Source organism: Xenopus tropicalis, chromosome 6 (assembly GCF_000004195.4).
Source record: "Xenopus tropicalis strain Nigerian chromosome 6, UCB_Xtro_10.0, whole genome shotgun sequence".
In the NCBI taxonomy this organism is placed as follows: domain Eukaryota; kingdom Metazoa; phylum Chordata; class Amphibia; order Anura; family Pipidae; genus Xenopus; species Xenopus tropicalis.
In genome coordinates, this window is record NC_030682.2 from 17554028 (window position 1) to 17576753 (window position 22726).

The window sequence follows — 22726 nt, forward strand, 5'->3', positions numbered from 1 at the left end:
TGCGGCAAATTAGAGAGGTTTCAGATGAGGTTTCATTTTTTGCCTTCCTCTGGATCAACTAGCAGTTAGGCAGGTTATATACAGTATAGGCATTATGGTTGAACATGATGGACATATGTCTTTTTTCAATCTAACTTACTATGTTACTATGTAAATAGCATACAAAGATAATTTTATGAAAGATGTAAAAGAGGGTTCATTTCTAGTGTCAGTATATTTAACCTCCAGGGTGGTTTTCTTTCTCAAGTTTTGATGCATTTTTTTAGCCTCACTTTTCTGCTGCCCTTTAATTCCTGGGATGGATCATGTGGTCCTCATACTGCTACTGGGACTGCCTTTTCCAAACACATGTACCCAATGGACCAGCACAGTCCTTTTTTTTTACGTAACATGGACCCCTACTATAGTTTCCTGATTTTATAACCTCTGGCATTGATTCTTGAAACACGAAACTTCTAACAATCTAGCCCAAAGTCTTACAGTTGGTCTTCTCCCCAGTCTTACATTTGCTAGGTCTCACAATGACCCTGACTACACAGCAACCACACTCCCTTCCCAGGGTGGGGCAAGAAACCTCAAAATAGTGAAGCATCCCAAATTAAGACCTGTGTTAAATTAATGAGGCTTTTTCTTTATAATGCTCTAAAAAAAGGTGTATATTGAAGTCAATTATTTTGTCCATACTTGTGATCTACATTTAGTAATAAATATACAGCAAAGCCATTTAGATTTCTTTGCAACTGAATGTATCGAAAGGGAAAATTCAATAATTTAGCAGAGAAATGTAGAGTTTGGCAGAAACAGCACTCACCAAGCCAAGATGGTACTTTAACTACCATTTTAATGGCTTTTCAAAGCAAATTAAAGAAATGATAAAAGAAAGATTTTGAACTTATATCTCAGCCCATACAGTTAATGGGCCCAGCAACTCTTGGTCTACAGAATTTAAAGAAATGTGCTAATACAAAGGAACTAATCATTAAACAGTGTTCTACCAAAAGATGTTTTCTAGTCTTCAAAGAAACCCGCGGCAACTGGATTTTCATTGGTTTCCTTAACTGTTCCTTTTGCCATATTTCTAGTGTACTATACGGCCTAAGGTATGTCCCATTACCAAACCAAAGAGTTGGTCCTTTCCCTCATTCAGATTTACAACATTGGTGGAAACAGCTTCCAATCATAAGGGAAGAGGTTGGGAACTGGTGGGGATCAGGCATGACTAGTGATAGCATTTCGATTCATTCCACAGATGTTCAGTTGGGTTGAGGCTCTGTGTTGGTCAATCAAAGACTTCTACTTTTATCTCAACCTATTCTGTATGGACCTCACTCTGTGAATGGGAGCACTGTCAATCTGAAACTGGAAAGACCTTGCCCTAACTGTTGCCACAAGCACAAAATTGTCAAGAATGTAACAGTATGATGAAGTGGCACCTGTGTTGGGGATGATGGCTTAAATAGCCAATACTAATAATTAAATGGGATGGTTACATAAATTTGGCTTTAGACTACTATTTCCACTGGGGCAAGGAACATGGTTGACGAACAATCTCTAAGTGCTTTGTAAATGGGTCTATGCTATATAATTTTAGAGTATCAAAGCCAATACACAGGGTTTTGTGGATATCTTTTCATGATTTGGGACACAGGGTTTTGTGGATATCTTTTCATGATTTGGATCTTCATATCTTTACTCTACTAAACAATTATTTACAGTAATGAAACCCAAAAGGTACAGGTATGGGATCCCTTATCAGGAAACCCGTTATCCAGAAATTACGGAATTATGGAAAGCCCATCTCCTATAGACACCAGTATAAGCAAGTAATTCTAGTTTTTAAAAATGATTTCCTTTTTCTCTCTAATAATAAAACGGTACCTTGTACTTGATCCCAACTAAGATATAATTACCCCTTATTGGGGGCAGAACAGCCCTATTGGGTTTATTTAATGGTTAAATGATTCCCTCTTTTCTGTAATAATAAAACAGTACCTGTACTTGATCCCAACTAAGATATAATTACCCCTTATTGGGGGCAGAACAGCCCTATTGGGTTTATTTAATGGTTAAATGATTCCCTTTTCTCTGTAATAATAAAACAGTACCTGTACTTGATCCCAACTAAGATATAATTACCCCTTATTGGGGGCAGAACAGCCCTATTGGGTTTATTTAATGGTTAAATGATTCCCTTTTCTCTGTAATAATAAAACAGTACCTGTACTTGATCCCAACTAAGATATAATTACCCCTTATTGGGGGCAGAACAGCCCTATTGGGTTTATTTAATGGTTAAATGATTCCCTTTTCTCTGTAATAATAAAACAGTACCTGTACTTGATCCCAACTAAGATATAATTACCCCTTATTGGGGGCAGAACAGCCCTATTGGGTTTATTTAATGGTTAAATGATTCCCTTTTCTCTGTAATAATAAAACAGTACCTGTACTTGATCCCAACTAAGATATAATTACCCCTTATTTGGGGCAGAACAGCCCTATTGGGTTTATTTAATGGTTAAATGATTCCCTCTTTTCTGTAATAATAAAACAGTACCTGTACTTGATCCCAACTAAGATATAATTACCCCTTATTGGGGGCAGAACAGCCCTATTGGATTTATTTAATGGTTAAATGATTCCCTTTTCTCTGTAATAATAAAACAGTACCTGTACTTGATCCCAACTAAGATATAATTACCCCTTAATGGGGGCAGAACAATCCTATTGGGTTTATTTAATGGTTAAATGATTCCCTTTTCTCTGTATTAATAAAACAGTACCTGTACTTGATCCCAACTAAGATATAATTACCCCTTATTGGGGGCAAAACAAACCTATTGGGTTTATTCAATATTTAAATGTTTTTTAACAGACTTGTTATGAAGATCCAAATTACGGAAGATCCCTTATCCAGAAAACCCCAGGTCCCGAGCATTCTGGATAACAGGTCCCATACCTGTACTATTTTATTATTACAGAGAAATAGGAACTCATTGTTAAAAATGAAAAATATATCATTAAAATGGAGTCTATGGAAGATGGCATTCCCGTAATTTAGAATTTTCTGGATAATGGGTCAGAGAACTGTTTTCATTTACTGTTGCCAGGGGTACCTGGAGCATATAAGGTGGCCCACCAAAACTCCAGCAGCTATTCCTTTGTTATGTTATTTCAATTAAGAAAGTAAATTAGGATAACAAATATGTTGTAATATGTTGTACTGTGGGATTCAATGTGAATCCTTTTTTTTTTGTTGGTGTGATGTATTCCGATTACTCCCTGGAGTCAAAGTGATGCCATGTGATTTATTCCCAGTATTGTGAAATTCTGTGTACCAATTTACTGTATATCTAACATAAATCCCATTGGAATCCGAGGCAGAAAATTAACCTTTATACAGTGGGAGGCACTAGTTTAGCTGTGTTACAATGCCTCCGAGAGCCTTCATTAGCAAAAGAGTTTATTGAATTAGCTTATAGATTCCAGCCACACCTTTGCCCCGCAATCATCTAAATTACTTCAGCCCTTCGCACAGTGCTTAAACCTACCAGGGCTCAAATACTGTAATTGGACAAACTCATTAGCTTCAACAGATGATCATGAATTATTGATCTTGACAACAGCACAATTAAGGAAGCAGTCACCGGAATAACAGCTAGTTAAAGATCTACTCGATGAACACGGTGGGCTGTCAAACTGGCAATAATTAAATTAAAAAAGAAAATAAAGCGAGGGAGCCGCAGCAGACAATTTTTTTTGATCTGTGGTTAATCAGTATTATTGCAATGTCTGGTGAGATACCACTTTAATCTTAATGACCAATTATGATTTTGTCAGGGAGCTGGATTTGAATAATGACTTTAAAAGCTGGATGCGCACAAACACAATTGTTCAATTAACCCTATTTTCCTTCTCACCCTGTTTTTATTAATACTTCATTTGCAAGCAATAACACGATAGAGAGAAACAATTTAGAGCGTATTTTGCTTTAATGTATCAGGCGATGCTCCTGGCATTTTAACATCATTTTACTACTCAATGTCACTCTGGCACAATAAGGTTAGAATACTATATAAAATAATGCTCATAATTTAAAGAGGAGCTAATCTCAAATATAAAATGCTGTATAATTTAATTATATGCAACAGTTAAAACAATGATTTTTTTCAGAGTAATTGCTGTTAAAAGCAGCATCTATCTGACCTTGGATATTCGCTGCACTGCTCATCGTGACTATATGTACCATGGAATTGATGGAGGAGGATTTCATTGAAATCAGCTGGAGTTGACCACCTGATTGATGTTCATCTGCCCTCCATTGGTTTTCTTGACTTGTTGCTCTTTTTACCAACTATTTTTCAGTCATTTGTCTGGACAACTACAAGGAAATACACCTGCCTCAAGCTCAGTGATCCCCAACCAGTGACCCATGAGTAGCATGTAGCTCACCACCATATTTCATGCTGCTGTCAAAAGCTTTGTGCCAAGTGCTTCCATTTAGAGTCCAACAATATTATTTTCTTTGGTACACCACTTACTCGTTCTTGTAGTCTGCATTCAATTCCCAGGCCATTCCCAAGCCAACAAACCTACAGGGAAGAAGCACACCAACATAGTTACATAGGGTTGAAAAAAGACCATAGGTTCATACTTACCTATTTATACACTCACATACATAAATTGTTGCTTGTTCAAGAACTCATCCAAGCCCCTCTTAAAGAAAAACTACCCCCCAAACAATGTAGGTCTCTATAAAATTATATTGCATAAACAAGCTCATATGTAAAGCCTTGCTTCGTCTAAATCCAATCTAAAACCATTTTCATATAAATATACGTTTTTATTAGTATGTGCCATACTACTAAAGAATTAAGGGCTGCCTCCTGGGATCATAGGATTCACAGTGCACACAAACAAGCCAAGGCACACATACATGCTAGGCCCCATCAGCCAATGAATGGGCAGAGTTCTGCCTTTTGCTCCCACACTGCTTCCTGTTACAGTTAGAGCTGCATCACTTCCTGTCAGCTGATCTCTGAGGGAGCACACTGCCCATCACTAAATGGTGGATTAAGGGAAAGTATGTAAAAGTAGTGCTGGGCGGTATACCGGTAAAAACCGATCACCGGTTTTTTTTTTGAAACCGATATGAATTTTCTACATACCCCCATACCGGTGTGCTGAATACTTCCGGGTGCGCACGTGACGTCAGCGCGCACGTGACGTCAGCGCGCACGTGACGTCAGCGCGCACGTGACGTCAGCGCGCACACTCTACAAAAGCGCCATCGCTAGGACGCATTCAGAGTCGGATACCAATGTGAGCTGTCGGGGGGTGCCTGGCCAGTAATTATATTTTATGTGAAGGGGATGGGGTGGAGGGTTATATTTATGTGAAGGGGATGGGGGGTTGTTTGGGGTGGGGGTGGGTGGTTTATACTTATGTGAAGGGGATGGGGTTGTGTTTGGGGGGGGTGGGGGGTTATATTTATGTGAAGGGGATGGAGGGGTGTTTGGGGTGGGGGGGGGTGTGTGCGGATGGGGGGGTGTTTGGGGTGGGGGGGTGTGTGCGGATGGGGGGGTGTTTGGGGTGGGGTGGGGGGTGTGTGTGCGGATGGGGGGGTGGGGGGGGTGCGTGCGGATGGGGGGTGGGGGGGGGGTGCGTGGGGGGGGTGCGTGCGGATGTGGGGGTGGGGGGGCTGCATGTGGATGGGGGGTGTTTGGGGTGGCGGGGGGGGGTGCGGGTGGCGGGTGTTTGGGGTGGTCACCTAATCATGCATGGGGAAAAAAAAATACCGTCAAATACCGTGATACCGATATAATTTTGAAAAATATCGTGATATAAATTTTTGGTCATACCGCCCAGCACTATGTAAAAGTGCAATATTTACTGATATATATATATTCTAGTTTGGCAAGATTCTTTAATAGGTCACTTAACATAATATAAATGATCTGTTGGTTAAGTATTTATTCTGGGGATATAGTTTTCCTTTAAAGACATTAACAGAATCTGCCATCACAACATTACTAGGAAGAGCATTCCCCAACCTCACTGCCCTCACTGTTAGGAACCCCCTACGCTGCTGCAAATTAAAGTTCCATTCCTCCAATCTAAAGGGGGGGCCTCTGGTGCGCCAATCATTTTTATAGGAAAAATGAACCCCGCCTATCTGCCTATAATCCCCTCTAATGTACTTGTACAGAGTAATCATGTCCCCCCCCAAGCGCCTTTTTTCCAGAGAAAACAACTCCAACCCTGACAGTCTAACCTCATAGTTTAAATCTTCCATCCCCTGTTCCAGTTTAGTTGCAGTCTCTGCACTCTCTCCAGCTGATTAATATCTTTCTTAATGACTGGAGCCAAAAACTTCCCCCCACACACAAGATAAGGCCTTACTAGAGTGGCAAAATTATGTATTCATCCCTTGAGTCAATGCCCATGACTCCACATGATGGCAAATGCCTTTAATTCATTTATTGCAAAAATATGTGGCACAAACTTTGGGGAGCACTGCACCTGAGGAAGGTAGGGGTTGCTAACCTGAAAGCTTGTGCCACATCTTTCTGCAATAAATGAATTAAAGGCATTTGCCATCATGTGGAGTCATGGGCATTGACTCAAGGGATGAATACATAATTTTGCCACTCTAGTAAGGCCTTATCTTGTGTGTGGGGGGAAGTTTTTGGCTCATGTTGGTGTATAAAGTCCAATTGCTTCCTTTTAAAGTGCCATGAGCAGAGCATCTTGTTGCTGAAAAACACAAGTCTACAGCCTCCAGCCTGGTAGTCCCAACAGATAAATCTAACAGCCAAGCCCAGCACTTACTTGTATAAACATTTTTTATACTTATGTAGGTGGATCCTCATCACTTTCTACAAGTGGCTTGAGGGTACACAAGGTTGGTAACCCCTGCTCTATTTGAATTATCTCCTGCACTGGTACCACTATAGTTATCATCAAGTTTGTCCACTGCTACAAAATGGACCCCAATGTGCATTAATTAAAAAAAACTTGATTGGCTGCTGTGGGAAATTTAACCCATGTTAGACTTATTGCTAAAGTGCAGTGCTGGGGTCCTAGGTTTGATTCCAGCCAGGGTACTATTTGCAAGGTCTTTGCCAACATATTGCATTTATTAGGATGAGAATGCTCAAAAGTCATTATGAGACTTAAGCCAGGAGATATTTGGGCTGAAACTTTTGCTGCCACTCTGTGTTCGTTTTTTCCATTCTATATATCCTTGTGTATGAACTATCCACAGGGTTCTCACTCACCTTGGGAATTTACTGCCGAATCTGGGAAGCGAAGACTACATTTTGTACTTTGCCTATGGTTAGGGGTTGATGATTTGTGTATCTCTTTTTTCAGAGAAAAATGATGACAAGATAAATGTTGAAACAGAATGTTAAATGTATTTAAATAATGGTAGTCTTGGGGCCATAAAAATTCCTTGAATTGCTGCAAATCCAGCTGGTGTGCCAATGATTTAATGCAATTTTTCAATGCACAATCTTAGAGCCCACACCATGGTACCCAGTCTTTCTTACTAGTCTCTACATATAACAACCCCTAGTCCTACTAGAGTCTTTTTAGAAACCCAGCTAACTCCAGTAGAAGTCAATATGTACAATCATGGAATTCAGTATAATGCAGTGGTTCCAAAACTGAGGGGCTGTGGCAAAGGGGGCTCAGGCTTTTTAGTTTGAGATTTAGGTAGAAAGCATATTTGCTACCCTAGATACATTCAAAAGCCCAGTCTGTAGATTTTGTATTTGCTATTGAAAAAATTGTCTGATACACTAGGGGTTTCCTACATCTGCAACCTTGGTATAGACAAAGGGGGTTCTTGACCAAAGATTAGGCAGGATTTTTCTATCACCTATAGAAGAGGTGTAGAACTTTTGTAGAACAGACTGGTGGTCTAAATAACATTTTATATAATATATTTCCTTAAGGGCTATTGTATATATTGTTAAGGTGATTAAACATGCTCTACTGGCCCCAGATTGTTCCCAAGAATGAGAGGTGTTGCTAGTTACCCTGCACGGGCAGTTATTTCTTAAAATTGCATAAGGCAACAAATGCAGGCCTTGGTCACCCTTACCATTTGTGTCAGAAGTGACCCATGCTGGGTAGAAAGTGGTTTTATATCCTTTACAACTAGGGACACACACAGGGTGTTAGTTTTTCAGACATACTGCCTTATTTGTTGTTGTTTTGATCACTTCCTTATAATTTTACCAAATAATTTTATACATTAACCATATAATTTTTAATAATTGTATACAATAACCATATAAATTACTTTTAAAGAGCCATCTCTACCTACTTTTGTAAAACTATCTACAAACATTAAAACCACAACATTGGTTTGATATTAACCTGAACTGACAGCAGATGGAATCATCAATATATCCCGTTTTGTTGGACACTCTTGTTCACTTTTCACTCGTCATTCCTCTTAGGATTCTTTTAAAAGCTTTTACCTGAAACAAACAACCACAAAGTCTCAAGCTTCTGACATGACAAAATTCTAAATGTTTTAAAATACAAAGCCTTCACAAGGTTGAACCAGTGGGTCTGTAGAGTAATGGTGTGTAGAAAGGAGTATTACAATTTATTTGAAGCAGAAGGGAGACAGCAATCATCAACTGGTTATTTCAGTGTCCCAGTAGTGTTGTCACATTGTAGAGAATTGCTCCTACTGAAGAACTATTACTCATTTTCATAATTAGTCTATGGACTGATCCGATTGACAGTGCTTACATTAGCTTTAGCCATTATTGAATGGAAATTTGGACAGGCGATAATATCAGGGTGATCGATGACCAATGAGCAGTCTTGGTTCCTTGAGACTGTGCAATAGACAGATATATTATAATAGAATGGTGAAAGAAGGACCTTAGTCTCCGAACCTAGCCAAAAGGAGGATAAAGGGGGCAAAAAGTTTAATTTTTAAAATTACTCCCTGTGTTTGTATAATGGAAATATGAAGACATTTAATAATTCCATATTCTTTATGAAGTATTCCTTGATTCCCTGACATCCGCTTGCAGATTCTACCTTGTATAGGCTCTGCCCAGGACTCTAAGCATCCTCCAGTAGAAATACAGTAACTTCAGGCTAAGACTGCTTTTTTTGTGGGTTATACCATATAATGGCCAAAAAAGAGAAACACTAAGCAGACAGAGCAAAGTGATATCCAACTCAAAGATCTACAGGGCGTGGAATATGTTGGTGCTTTATAAATATGCTTTAATAATTTGGATCTCCATAACTTAAGTCTACTACAAAATAATTTAAACATTAAACTTAATAGGACAGTTTTGCCTCCAATAAGGATTCATTATATCTTTGTTAGGATCAAGTAAAAGGTGCTGTTTTATTATTACAGAGAAAAGGGAAAACATTTTAAAAAATGTCAATTATTTGATTAAAATGGAGTCTATGGGAAATGGCCTTACCATAATTCAAAGCTTTTTGTTTAACAGGTTTCCAGATAATGGATCCCATACCTGCACCAGAGAACATTAAGTATTTATTATTAAGAAATGCTGTAACGTGTCTGCAGCAAAATTCAGATATTTATTAATTTCCGACTTGTGATTTTGCGAATCACATCTAAATCCTCGCAAGATTTTTATTACTGGTATTTTGCCATTGCATTAGGAGAATTGTAAATATAAACTTTCCTGAAAGTAAATGTACTGAACCTAATCTGATGCATGATACAGAGTGCATGCTGCAATTGCCCCAGGAGCAGCAGGTAAGTGCATGGACTGTAACCAGCCCATATAAGCACCCCTTATGGGCAGATCCATCAAAGTACGAGTTTGAATCCCGAAATGGGTAAAATTCGGATTAGATGCGATTATTTCTGATGATCGGAAATGTCACGAAAATGCTTACAAAATAATCGTAATAGTCACAATAATATCGTATTGCATGTTTTTGGAAGCCTTCCATAGGACTCAATGGCACTCTGCAGCTCCAACCCGGCCCAAGGAAAGCCTCCCATAGGGCTCAATGGCACTCTGCAGCTCCAACCCGGCCCAAGGAAAGTCTCCCATAGGGCTCAATGGCACTCTGCAGCTCCAACCCGGCCCAAGGAAAGCCTCCCATAGGGCTCAATGGCACTCTGCAGCTCCAACCCAGCCCAAGGAAAGTCTCCCATAGGGCTCAATGGCACTCTGCAGCTCCAACCCGGACCAAGGAAAGCCTCCCATAGGGCTCAATGGCACTCTGCAGCTCCAACCCGGACCAAGGAAAGCCTCCCATAGGGCTCAATGGCACTCTGCAGCTCCAACCCGGCCCAAGGAAAGCCTCCCATAGGGCTCAATGGCACTCTGCAGCTCCAACCCGGCCCAAGGAAAGCCTCCCATAGGGCTCAATGGCACTCTGCAGCTCCAACCCGGCCCAAGGAAAGCCTCCCATAGGGCTCAATGGCACTCTGCAGCTCCAACCCGGCCCAAGGAAAGCCTCCCATAGGGCTCATTGGCACTCTGCAGCTCCAACCCGGCCCAAGGAAAGTCTCCCATAGGGCTCAATGGCACTCTGCAGCTCCAACCCGGCCCAAGGAAAGCCTCCCATAGGGCTCAATGGCACTCTGCAGCTCCAACCCGGCCCAAGGAAAGCCTCCCATAGGGCTCAATGGCACTCTGCAGCTCCAACCCGGCCAAGGAAAGCCTCCCATAGGGCTCAATGGCACTCTGCAGCTCCAACCCGGCCCAAGGAAAGCCTCCCATAGGGCTCAATGGCACTCTGCAGCTCCAACCCGGCCCAAGGAAAGCCTCCCATAGGGCTCAATGGCACTCTGCAGCTCCAACCCGGCCCAAGGAAAGTCTCCCATAGGGCTCAATGGCACTCTGCAGCTCCAACCCGGCCCAAGGAAAGTCTCCCATAGGGCTCAATGGCACTCTGCAGCTCCAACCCGGACCAAGGAAAGCCTCCCATAGGGCTCAATGGCACTCTGCAGCTCCAACCCGGACCAAGGAAAGCCTCCCATAGGGCTCAATGGCACTCTGCAGCTCCAACCTGGACCAAGGAAAGCCTCCCATAGGGCTCAATGGCACTCTGCAGCTCCAACCCGGACCAAGGAAAGCCTCCCATAGGGCTCAATGGCACTCTGCAGCTCCAACCCGGGCCCAAGGAAAACCTCCCATAGGGCTCAATGGTACTCTGCAGCTCCAACCCGGCCCAAAGAAAGTCTCCCATAGGGCTCAATGGCACTCTGCAGCTCCAACCTGGCCCAAAGAAAGTCTCCCATAGGGCTCAATGGCACTCTGCAGCTCCAACCCGGCCCAAGGAAAGCCTCCCATAGGGCTCAATGGCACTCTGCAGCTCCAACCCGGCCCAAGGAAAGTCTCCCATAGGGCTCAATGGCACTCTGCAGCTCCAACCCGGCCCAAGGAAAGCCTCCCACAGGGCTCAATGGCACTCTGCAGCTCCAACCCGGCCCAAGGAAAGCCTCCCATAGGGCTCAATGGCACTCTGCAGCTCCAACCCGGCCCAAGGAAAGTCTCCCATAGGGCTCAATGGCACTCTGCAGCTCCAACCCGGCCCAAGGAAAGTCTCCCATAGGGCTCAATGGCACTCTGCAGCTCCAACCCGGCCCAAGGAAAGCCTCCCATAGGGCTCAATGGCACTCTGCAGCTCCAACCCGGCCCAAAGAAAGCTTCCCATAGGGCTCAATGGCACTCTGCAGCTCCAACCCGGCCCAAGGAAAGCCTCCCATAGGGCTCAATGGCACTCTGCAGCTCCAACCCGGCCCAAGGAAAGCCTCCCATAGGGCTCAATGGCACTCTGCAGCTCCAACCTGGACCAAGGAAAGCCTCCCATAGGGCTCAATGGCACTCTGCAGCTCCAACCCGGACCAAGGAAAGTCTCCCATATGACTCAATGGCACTCTGCAGCTCCAACCCGGCCCAAGGAAAGTCTCCCATAGGGCTCAATGGCACTCTGCAGCTCCAACCTGGCCCAAGGAAAGTCGTGACAAATACAATTTTGTTGCACAAATTGTTGCAAAGTACGAAAAAGTTGCACAAATTAACAAAAAACTCGCAAAAATACGCACAGTACAAAAACTTAGAAAAAATAAAAAAATTTTGTATTCGGAAACAATCGTACTTTGATAAATGTGCCCCTTAGTTTTGCGCCTGCACCTGTGCCAATGGTAAATGAGGCCTCATATATGATATATTTTTTGCCACGAGTTCAGGTCTGGACTGGGATTCCAAACAGGCCCTGGTATTTTAAGCTCACAGCAGCCCAAACAGCCCCCCCCCCACCAGCCCAATAAATAGTGACTGTCTATGGCATCTTACAGCAGCCCCTCTGGCATTTGCCACAGATTGCAATATCGTAATTGCGTTCTGAAAGTTACAATATTTTCGTACCGAAAAGTTCGTTAAACCACGAAAACCTTTCTGGCTTTGAAGCCTTCAATGTCTGGTTTTGGAAGCCTTCCATAGGACTCAATGGCACTCGACAGTTTCAACCTGGTGAAAAAGTCCTGAAGAAACTTTAACCAAAGCTTTAATGAATTCCAAAATGTTCCAAAACTTAACTTTGATGAGGCAAATCATCTAAAGTTTCTAAGTGCTGTGTATAAGTTTGGAATTATTATACAGTGCCACATATTAGATGGCATTAGTACAGATGCATGGTGGTAGTTGCATCATGTTTATGGCTGCCTTTTAGCAGGCTCTGGGCATTGGGTAATAAAGAAAGTGATTGCATGGGTCCAACAGTTTGGGGAAAGGGGGCTGTTATGGGAAAAAGGACTGGGTCAGTAACAGTGGCATAACTGAAGGCTTAAGGGAAAAAATTAGCAGTGGACCCCCCCCCTTCATGCCAGCTTGCAGTTGGGGTCTGGTACTTACACCCCTATTGGGTAAATCTGTCACACCTTTGCTAGGTCAGTACAGTAGCACAGCTATTAAAGAAACAGTAACATTAAAAAGTGTTGTAATTAGAATAGTCTGTACTGTTGCAATGGGCTGGTAAAACCGATCTGGTTGCTTCAAAAACACTACTGTTGTGTATATAAAAAAGTTGTTGTGTAGCGTTATAGGCAATTGAAATAGGGCTAAAGTAGACAGGGGAAATGGCAGATAAGCTCTGCAGAACACTATTATATTCTATAGAGCTAATTTGCTATGTAACCTGAGCCTTTTCTCCCTTGAATGGCTGCCCCCAAGGTACAAAGCAGCTTATTTATTTACTTCTATATAACTATAGTCAGGGGCACTGCTGCCATGAAACCAGGGCCGGATTTATAAGCCGGGCGCCCCGAGGCCGCCCCGTCCGTTGGCGTCCCGGCCCCCCGCATGTGCGCCAGCGCAACCGGCGAACGCAATTGCGCATGCGCAGTCATTTCAGTCGCATACGGAGCAGTGGGTCCCCATTGCTCCATATACAACAAAAAACTTTAATATTTTGGTGCGGCGGGGCGGCATGCCGCCCCCCAATTTGTGCTGCCCTAGGCCCGGGCCTTTCCACAAATCCGGGCCTGCATGAAACTCACCTCAGGCAGCAGAGCCCCCCAAGTTACCAGAGGAAGAAAAAAAGCCACTCCTGGTAACTTTAAAAGCCAACAGGGTCGGACTGGGGGGTGCAGGGCCCACCGGGGCTCCCACCCCAGGGGCCCTGCAGGTACCCCCGCTGGCCGCGTCCCCCACCCGACGTCCTCCCCATAGCACATAAATTTAACGTCATGGGAGGTACGGTCAGGCAGAGGGAGCGCCGGCAAGGGTCGGGTCTGGGCCGCTGGGGACCACTGGGATTTTTCCCGGTGTCCCAGTCCAACCCTGAAAGCCAAACTTCGATTTTTTTAAACCAGAAATGTAGTTCTTCTAGGGCAGAGAACGCCTTCTGCACTAGCGACGTAGCCCCCTGTGGTGTAGGAAAGAGCATTGGGGGCAACATTGCAGGCAAAGCATCATGGGGGCTCTGGGGTGAGAACTGCCTTACTATAGTAGTGTTTCTGAAGGAAGCACACCAGTTGTACCATCACAGGGCAATAATACATTATATTATAACTGCTTGCAATAGCGCCTTCATATTTTGGTGTAAGTGCTCCTGCAAATTGTATGTGAGCACAGCCAATGTGCAAATGGAAGAGGGGCTGCTTTAATATGCCAGTCACTATTGCGCCTTCTTTGCACTTGAAATGCCAGGACCTATTTTAACAACTATGGGTCGTACTTTACTTTAGCTTTTTTCTAATTAGAGACCCCCCCACCATCACTGCGTCTGCCGTCCTCACAACCGCAGGTCTTGAACAGCTCCGCCTTCTCCTTCTGTCACGGATAACCCCGCCCAGTACCATTTTATGACTGACATTTCCATCCCCCAACCAGCAAAGAGAAATGCCGCTTGCCGACTGCGGCTAATCTCGGAGCTTTTACAGAGTCCGTTGCTAGGGGTGGGACTTCCGTTGTCAGGGCAAATGTCCGGAGCGGCTCCTGTTGTTGCTGTGCGGCGCCCAGTGTGAGATTTCGGCAGGTAACCAGTCTTCCGGTGGGCACCTGTCAGGGGTCAGAGCTGCCTTTGGGTAGGGAGTGGGTACAGCTTAGGGCAAGCGTGTGGCTGGTCGGAAGTATGTGCCTCTATCTGTATGTTATGTGCACCGCTGTATTGTGCTGTGTCCTATAGCAGGGACCCCAGGCACTGCTGCTCTTCCCCAGCTATAACTCCCAGGGCCCTCACAGCTAATTTGCCCTGGTCCCTCAGTACGTCAGGGGCCCCATGGAGGAAACATGCAATTGCCTGATGATTTAGGGAGCCTTACAGCTTTGTGGAAGCCTAAGCCTGCACCAATTGCTATAGAAAGAAACAAAACAAAAATGCCACCCATCTCCCCTGTCTCCCCATATTCACCCTTCCAACTGGCCTCAGGTCAAGTCATGTTAAAACTACAACTCCCAGAATCCCCCTCTGCTCCACTGCTATGTGAAGGATCTTGGGATTTGTAGTTCAGGGGATTTCCCCCCTTGATGATCTCAGCAAGAAGCCTGCTTGTTTCCCTTTCTGTGGTGCTGAGTCATGTACAAGGGAGATTCCATGCTTGAAACACAGCTGCCTTTGTCCTGGGCCATTGTGTTAAGTAACATCACCACATTATTGTTTCTATAGGAGCTCAGGTTCATCATGTCATCACTGGCACCGGCGATGATGTCACGTTATAAATATTTAGCGCATCATCATTCCCTTCCAGTGATGTAATCATCATGTGACCTACAATTTTATATAGACCCCCAGGCAGCTGTAAATACACCAGAAGGAATTGATGAGGGGCTGTACTTGTTTCTTGCTTTTCTATATTTACGTGAAGCTCATAGGGGCAAATTAGTGATCTGACTTCATCATCAGTATTTAGTGACATCATTATATCATTCAGAACTGATTAGAAGAAGGCATGGCACTCTGCTTGTGAAATATTGTAAAAACTGTATTGGACCTCGTTAGGACATTTGAAGCTTGTAGGGACTTGCGGTGATGCACTATTTTACTAGCCAATATTAGCCTTTAATTAGCCTTATAAAATATGCCTAATATTGGGCTATTTGTAGTTAGCAATTTTAATTGAAGGCAAATGTTGGCATTTACACATTAAATAACCGGTAAGTATTAGTGAGAAGACACACAGAGCTACTAGTAGCAGCTACTTGTCGTGGCTACTAAAATAAACAATGCTGATCATTTACTAATAGTTGTCTCTACATGCGTTTTAGCAGAGGCAATTCTTAGTATTATCTATGGCAGGATATTTCCTGGTGTTTAGTAGCGGTGACAAGTAGCTGCTGCTAAGTAGCTCCATGTGTCTTCACCCTTAGGACTTAGTACAAGGACTTGATTATAGTCAGTTTATTAATACAAGTGCCGTATTGCACAATAACCAATCGGGGATGAGCTTGGCAAAGTAAAGCTAGCATAATAAGTAGATTTCTGATTAGTTGTGGGTTTCTGTAAACCTATTTGGCAAGCAGTCTTGTGCTGTACAGGATAGGCCCATGTCTGGCCTCCTTAAGGCTCATAAGAACTTGTATTTTTAAATATTAGGTTTAATTGTAATGTGGTAAATAAATTCCTGATGCCCCTCCTACCTTCATTTCAGCATGCTGTCATGACTGGGCCTTGTATCATAAAGTGACAATATGTTATGATATCCTAATTATATCCATATTCCACAGGGCTTTACAGATATTATACATCAGTCCCTGCTCCAGTGGAATTTAGAATCTTAGGGCCCTATCATATTCACCCTCATTCAGCTCCTGTTGGCCAGGTCCCTGGGAAGGTTCCACCTTCGCTATGTTTGTGAACATTAGAGATCCATTGGTTCTGGAAAGAGAATGCATCACTTGCCCCAGAATCAAATCTACTTAGGGCACTATTATTTAAAAAATGTATTTCTGTGCTGTGCAGGTACCAGAAGGCATTGAATGTGCCCACTGAACGTGTGTTGATGCTGCACTGGGCTAGACCATTAAGCCTAGTGGAATAATGGACAATATGTATTGGAACATGGAAGCTAGGCCAGCCTATAGGTTGCACATTTGCAGGACAGTGCTTGCCACCACTGCAATTAAATGTGGGTTCAAAGAATTATTGGGAAAGAGCTAGGGCTGGGCGATATACTGTTTAATACCGAATACCGGTGTTTTTTTTTTTAAAACCATATTAATTTTTCAGATACCGCAATACCGGGGTGTCAGGGTACTCACCCGTGCGGCCCGGTCTCGCACGCCTCCTTGCATGCATGCGCGTTCCGTTGTCCGCGGGACGTTACACACGCACGTCCAGGTGTGCACGTACATGTCAAAGTGTGCATGTCCGTGACACGCTGACGGCGCCGGTTCTGCGCATGCGTGGGGGGTATTTAAAGCTATCAAACGCCTCCTCCTGTGCTATGTTGTCTGCGGCCTTGCCTGGGAAACTAAGCCTGCCTGATTTACCTTACGACTTTCTGTTGCCGATCCTTCGCTTGCCTGACTCTGATTTTCAATACTGCAGTAATTATTCTCTAATTTATTAGGAAATGGGGTTAACACCTAATCATGCATGGAAAAAAAAAATACCGTCAAATACTGTGACACCGATATAATTTTGAAAAATACCGTGATATAAATTTTTGGTCATACCGCCCAGCTCTAGAAAGAGCAGTGGTTACCCTTTAAACCTGACCTGCAATCTGCCATGTTAGGGATAGACATTGCACAGTTGTGCGTAGGTCCTTTTACATCTCAGCATGGCAACCAAGTTTTTTCGAGGATCTTTACATATACCCAAAATGCCCCCATGCAAGCTAATAAACAGATTCAAATGTTGTTCCTTGAACACCAGAATGAAGCCAGGAACCTTCCATGGACTTCCAGAACCTGAAGGGGAGATTCTGGAATACAGAATGTGTTCCAACCTCCTTTATATTGAGAAGAACTAAAGGACCTCCACCTTGAAGTAATTCAGTATCTACGTAGAAACAGAATCTGTCAGCTCTTGTTAGCTTGTTCTTAGTATTCTTAGAATGGTTGGTGGGTCCCATTTCTAATAGCTTTGCCATTCAGACAAGTTATGGGTGAGCCTTCGTTTGGTGATTACTTCCAGCTCAAATGGTTTCTTATCTGGGAAAGTGAAACTAAATGTGGCAGCAGAGGGCAATGACTTGGCACATACAGCCTGCCTGGCAGCTACTGTCAGATTTATTTAAAGTTTCACCTAGTTACAACTTGCTTTGTTTTTTTTTCCTTGGTGCTGTTTTATTTTTAATTAGCAAACATTTAATGGACACAGGAAGACTTAATTACTGTGGTTTGGCCAGTTTGTTGGGTGTAATTATATTTATTTTATGTACATTTGTACAGGTATCGGACCCCTTATCCGGAAATCGGAAAGTTCCAAATTACAGAAAGGTCATCTCTCATAGACTCCATTTTAATGAAATAATTTACATTTTTAAAAATGGTTTCCTTTTTCTCTGTAATAATAAAACAGCACCTTATACTTGATCCCAACTAAGATATAATTACCCCTTATTGGGAGCAGAACAGCCCTATTTGGGTTTATTTAATGGTTAAATGATTCCCTTTTCTCTGTAATAATAAAACAGTACCTGTACTTGATCCCAACTAAGATATAATTACCCCTTATTGGGGGCAGAACAGCCCTATTGGGTTTATTTAATGGTTAAATTATTCCCTTTTCTCTGTAATAATAAAACAGTACCTGTACTTGATCCCAACTAAGATATAATTACCCCTTATTGGGGGCAGAACAGTCCTATTGGGTTTATTTAATGGTTAAATGATTCCCTTTTCTCTGTAATAATAAAACAGTACCTGTACTTGATCCCAACTAAGATATAATTACCCCTTATTGGGGGCAGAACAACCCTATTGGGTTTATTTAATGGTTAAATGATTCCCTTTTCTCTGTAATAATAAAACAGTACCTGTACTTGATCCCAACTAAGATATAATTACCCCTTATTGGGGGCAGAACAGTCCTATTGGGTTTATTTAATGGTTAAATGATTCCCTTTTCTCTGTAATAATAAAACAGTACCTGTACTTGATCCCAACTAAGATATAATTACCCCTTATTGGGGGCAGAACAACCCTATTGGGTTTATTTAATGGTTAAATGATTCCCTTTTCTCTGTAATAATAAAACAGTACCTTATACTTGATCCCAACTAAGATATAATTAATCCTTATTGGAGCCTAAATAATCCTGTTGGGTTTAATTACTGTTTAAATAATTTATTTAGCAGACTTAAGGTAGGAGATCCAAATGACAGAAAGACCCCTTATTCTGGATAACGGGTCCCATACCTGTAATTATATTTAATATGGCAGTCTAACCTTTAGGGCGATTAGTCGCCACAACTTTTTAAAAGTCGGGGCAACTAACCTGCATAGTGAAAACTCGCGACTGATTAGTCGCAGCGACCGCTATTCTATCCTGTGGCAGAAAAGTCACCGTGATGACTAATTGCACCGTGTGTCTTCGCCCCTTAAAGGAACAGTAACACCAAAAAATTAAAGAGCTTTAAAGTATTAAAAATATAATGCACTGTTGCCCTGCACTGGTAAAACTGGTGTGTTTTCTACAGTAACACTACTATAATTTATATAATAAGCTGCTGTGTAGCCACAGGGGCAGCCATTCAAGCTGGAAAAAAGGAGAAAAGGCACAGGTTACATAGCAGATAACAGACTGTAGTTCTGTAGAATACAATAGTGTTTTATCTGTTATCTGCTTTGTGCCTGTGCCTTTTCTCCTTTGAATGGGTGCCTCCGTGGCTACATAGCAGCTTATTTATATAAATTATAGTAGACTTTCTGAAGTAAACACACAACTTTTACCAGTGCAGGGCAGCAGCACATTATATTTTAGTTACTTTTATACACTTTCATTTTTTGGTGTTACTGTTCCTTTAAGGTGAAAGACCCTGGTTTGATGAATTCACTAAGGCTATTGGTTCATAGGGCATTTGTCTGTGGATGTCAAAAGACCCCTTCCCACCTACCCATAGTTCTGTAAATGTAAAGCCCCCTGGTGGGGACACATCAAGCTGTGAAAGGGGGACCTTGGTACCACAAGGCTTTATTTATTTGAAGTTTACCTTGCTATTATTCTTAATCCCTCTACTTTGCTGATTTGCCTTAGCTCATACCAGGCCTGCACTGGGATGCAACATTATCATTTCAGTACACAGAGTCCCAAATATCCCCCACCAGCCCAATAAATAGTGACTGTCTGTGGCGTCTTACAGCAGCCCCTCTGGCATTTGCCAGAATCCAGAGATTGCCGGTCTGGGCCTGGTTCATTCCATTTAACCCTATATTAAGTCTGTCTGATATTTTAGCCTAAAGGGCAACACAAGCCCTTATAGTATACACAGAATAATACTTGTGGGTAGTTGACTGAATGGGGGCTGACTGGACTGCCCTACGCTTTATGTATTCATGTACTCCAGACAAAAGGGTAAGAATTCAGAAAATTATATTTTTGCATGTCATTCTTACCAATTTTTTTTTGCACTTGATCCTGTGGCTTTTACCATACATTTTATCTTCCTGAGTGTGACTCTTACATAGTCAGATCCAGTTGAGTCTAAGACTAAAACAAGCGCGATGCAGCCTTTGCTATATATGTCCATTTATAAATGGAATCAGTGCCAAATCCATCTAGAGGTCTCTGACTTTTTCCTCCAGTTTTCAAGTCTTTTAAATCAAGAGAGAGAAATGTAAATGCTAAGAGAAATGAGCACGGAAAGGATGTTATCAGTGAAGGCTTCAGCTCGTGGCAAATATATGCCGATATGGGACTTCATCGTGGATCAGGCACCGACTGCCCTGAAACTTTACTACTATCTTTTGTTGTGGACTGATGCTAATTGAGATTGTTCTGCTATGCCTTTCTCAGAATGAAGAAAAATAATCCTGAGCACAGATGTTTGAATGGAGATCTCCCAATTTCTGTATCTGTTTTTTAGGTTCCCTCGTCACATCATCTAGATGGGATAAACTGCAACCATGTTCAGCTTTGAGGGAGATTTCAAAACAAGGCCGAAGGTTTCACTCAGAGGAGCGAGCAAAAAAGTAAATACTCTTTAAATTGTTTACAGAATAACGTAAAAATATTTCTACTTCTCAATATTGATATTACATTGGTACATCATGGATGGCGTGCACTGTTGTGCAACTGAGTGCATTGTATGTACAGCACAAATGTGCTGTATATCATGGCTGCTAACCTACACAAGCCAGCAATTCCCCATTGCAATCAGTGCAAGGGCCCTATATTTTCAGACATGTCTGAAATGTGTGAATGGGGAATTTTCCTACTTATGCCTACATCACCACCACCCTCATTTAACTTTATCCAAAACTCACAGAAGGCCACCGACTTTTTGTTTGGTTCCTACTTATACATATATACCATATATATATACTGGGTAGGTACTGCAGCTTCAGTATTTCCTAAGGTATAGCTGAGGGTCTGAGAGTTTAATGGCAGGGATAATTCTGCTGAGTTGAATGCAAACCTACACAGCTTCCTACCTTCCTTTCTGCTACCCTATAGACGTGCTGTTACCACAGTGAAACACTTATTTTCTTTACTTTACTCTGTAAAAATCACAGCAACAAAGATACTGCTGATCTTATTTCACTGTGTCCTTCATGGCATTTTACCATTATACACAGGAGAGGGAGGAACACAAATATAGAAGCTGGCTATAACAGCGATCAGCAGGTGTCTGAAGCCTGACATGTCTTTGGATCTCCTACAGAAAGTCCTTTCTGAAGTACTCATATGCTGCTTTTTTAATGGGTCATTATAGCAATATATTATGAATTCTGAATGTAGTGATCATAAAAATCGCTGTATGATTCTATTCCAAGTTTGTGACCTTGCATTGCAAAGCAGCATTGGTTCATTCTCATCCCAAGGAAAGAAAGCCACATTGTCTGATGCAAGTGAGCCTGATGGAAAGTCAGTGATAGTGCCCTGTGAGCTTATGTTTAGCTTAAAAGGAAAGGAACACCAGAAAATATTACAGGGCTCTGTAAATATAATGTTACCCTGCACAGGTAGGATTTGCATGTTTATATATAGTTTATATACAATTTAGCTACTGTGTAGCCTGCCATTCACGGTCAACTGTCAGCTCCCATCTTTGCACAAAAGATGATCTGTTTAGAATATGGTTGATAAAGCAGTGTAATATTTGCTAAAGTTTGTTGTTAGCATTTCATCCCATGAAATATGTTTTTTTTTTCTCTAGGAAGATAAAGCTTCCCTTTTGCATCGTACCCAGGAAGAGAGGCGCAAACGAGAGGTAAGGCTTATTATACACCTTAGTACATGAAATATACTGCAGCCATTGCTACCCCACCAGCTAAAGATAAGGTGCTGTGTGAGCAAAGTCTGTTAGACTGCACCGAATGCATCCATTTTCTTTAGACTGCATGTTGTGTCCTTTTCAAAACATTTGATCGTTTATGAACGCTGTGCTAATCAGAGAAACTAAATTTACAGCTTCTGTAAAACATATCTTATTCTTGATAGTGACATATTTCAGACTTTTCATGATTTTTGATTTAATAATATGGTTTGGAACAGTTCCCTAAGCCCCGGCCCCCTGTTCTTCTGCTGATCTGGCTGGCTACTTTGTGACTCAAAAAAAAATCTAACCGTAGTCGACAAGTCTTCAGCCTGCCTTCAGCCTACATCCTCCAAATCCCACAATTCCCTGCACACGTGATGTTAATAAGGAAAAGAACATCATAGTGCAATGCATTGTGGGTTATGTAGTTACTGCATGTTGTGTGTAAGCTGTGGAGAAGTTGTTACAATTTGAACATCAATGTTTTAGTCCCTCCTCCCCTGCCAGGGTTTCAAATGATACAGAAAGAGAAGAACTGTTTTGCAGCTGGATTTTAGCATATACAAATGGTATTTATTCATACAGGAACAGATTACAGTGATATTAGGGTTTTCCGTGTTGTGTGGGGGTCTATAACAAATTTTGCTCTGGAAAATGGAGTTCCCCTTTAAACTTGTGGTTAGCACATAACAGCACCATCAAAATTCCCTTGAATGTGTACTTCTGACGTTTTACATTTAAATTTACTATTTAATTGGACATGTCAGTTGAGTTGCCTCTTTCCCTGGCATGTAAACATTTTGATGCTGGGATTGATTATCACTT

The 22726-nt window shown here is 42.3% G+C and overlaps 1 protein-coding gene across 3 annotated transcripts in view; it reads left to right on the forward strand.

Annotated features, from left to right (window-relative positions):
- The first annotated feature begins 14385 nt into the window (after window positions 1-14385).
- Window positions 14386-22726, forward strand: part of ube3c (ubiquitin protein ligase E3C) — a 67570-nt gene continuing 59229 nt past the window's right edge. For 2 of the 3 annotated variants that reach the window (XR_004223102.1, XR_001924701.2), the window contains exons 1-3: window positions 14386-14511; window positions 20507-20612; window positions 21800-21853. Coding sequence is in view for 1 of the 3 variants with exons in the window: in NM_001079050.1 (NP_001072518.1) it covers window positions 20547-20612; window positions 21800-21853 (120 nt within the window). In the remaining 2 variants the exon portion in view is untranslated. 3 annotated transcript variants of the gene reach the window in all.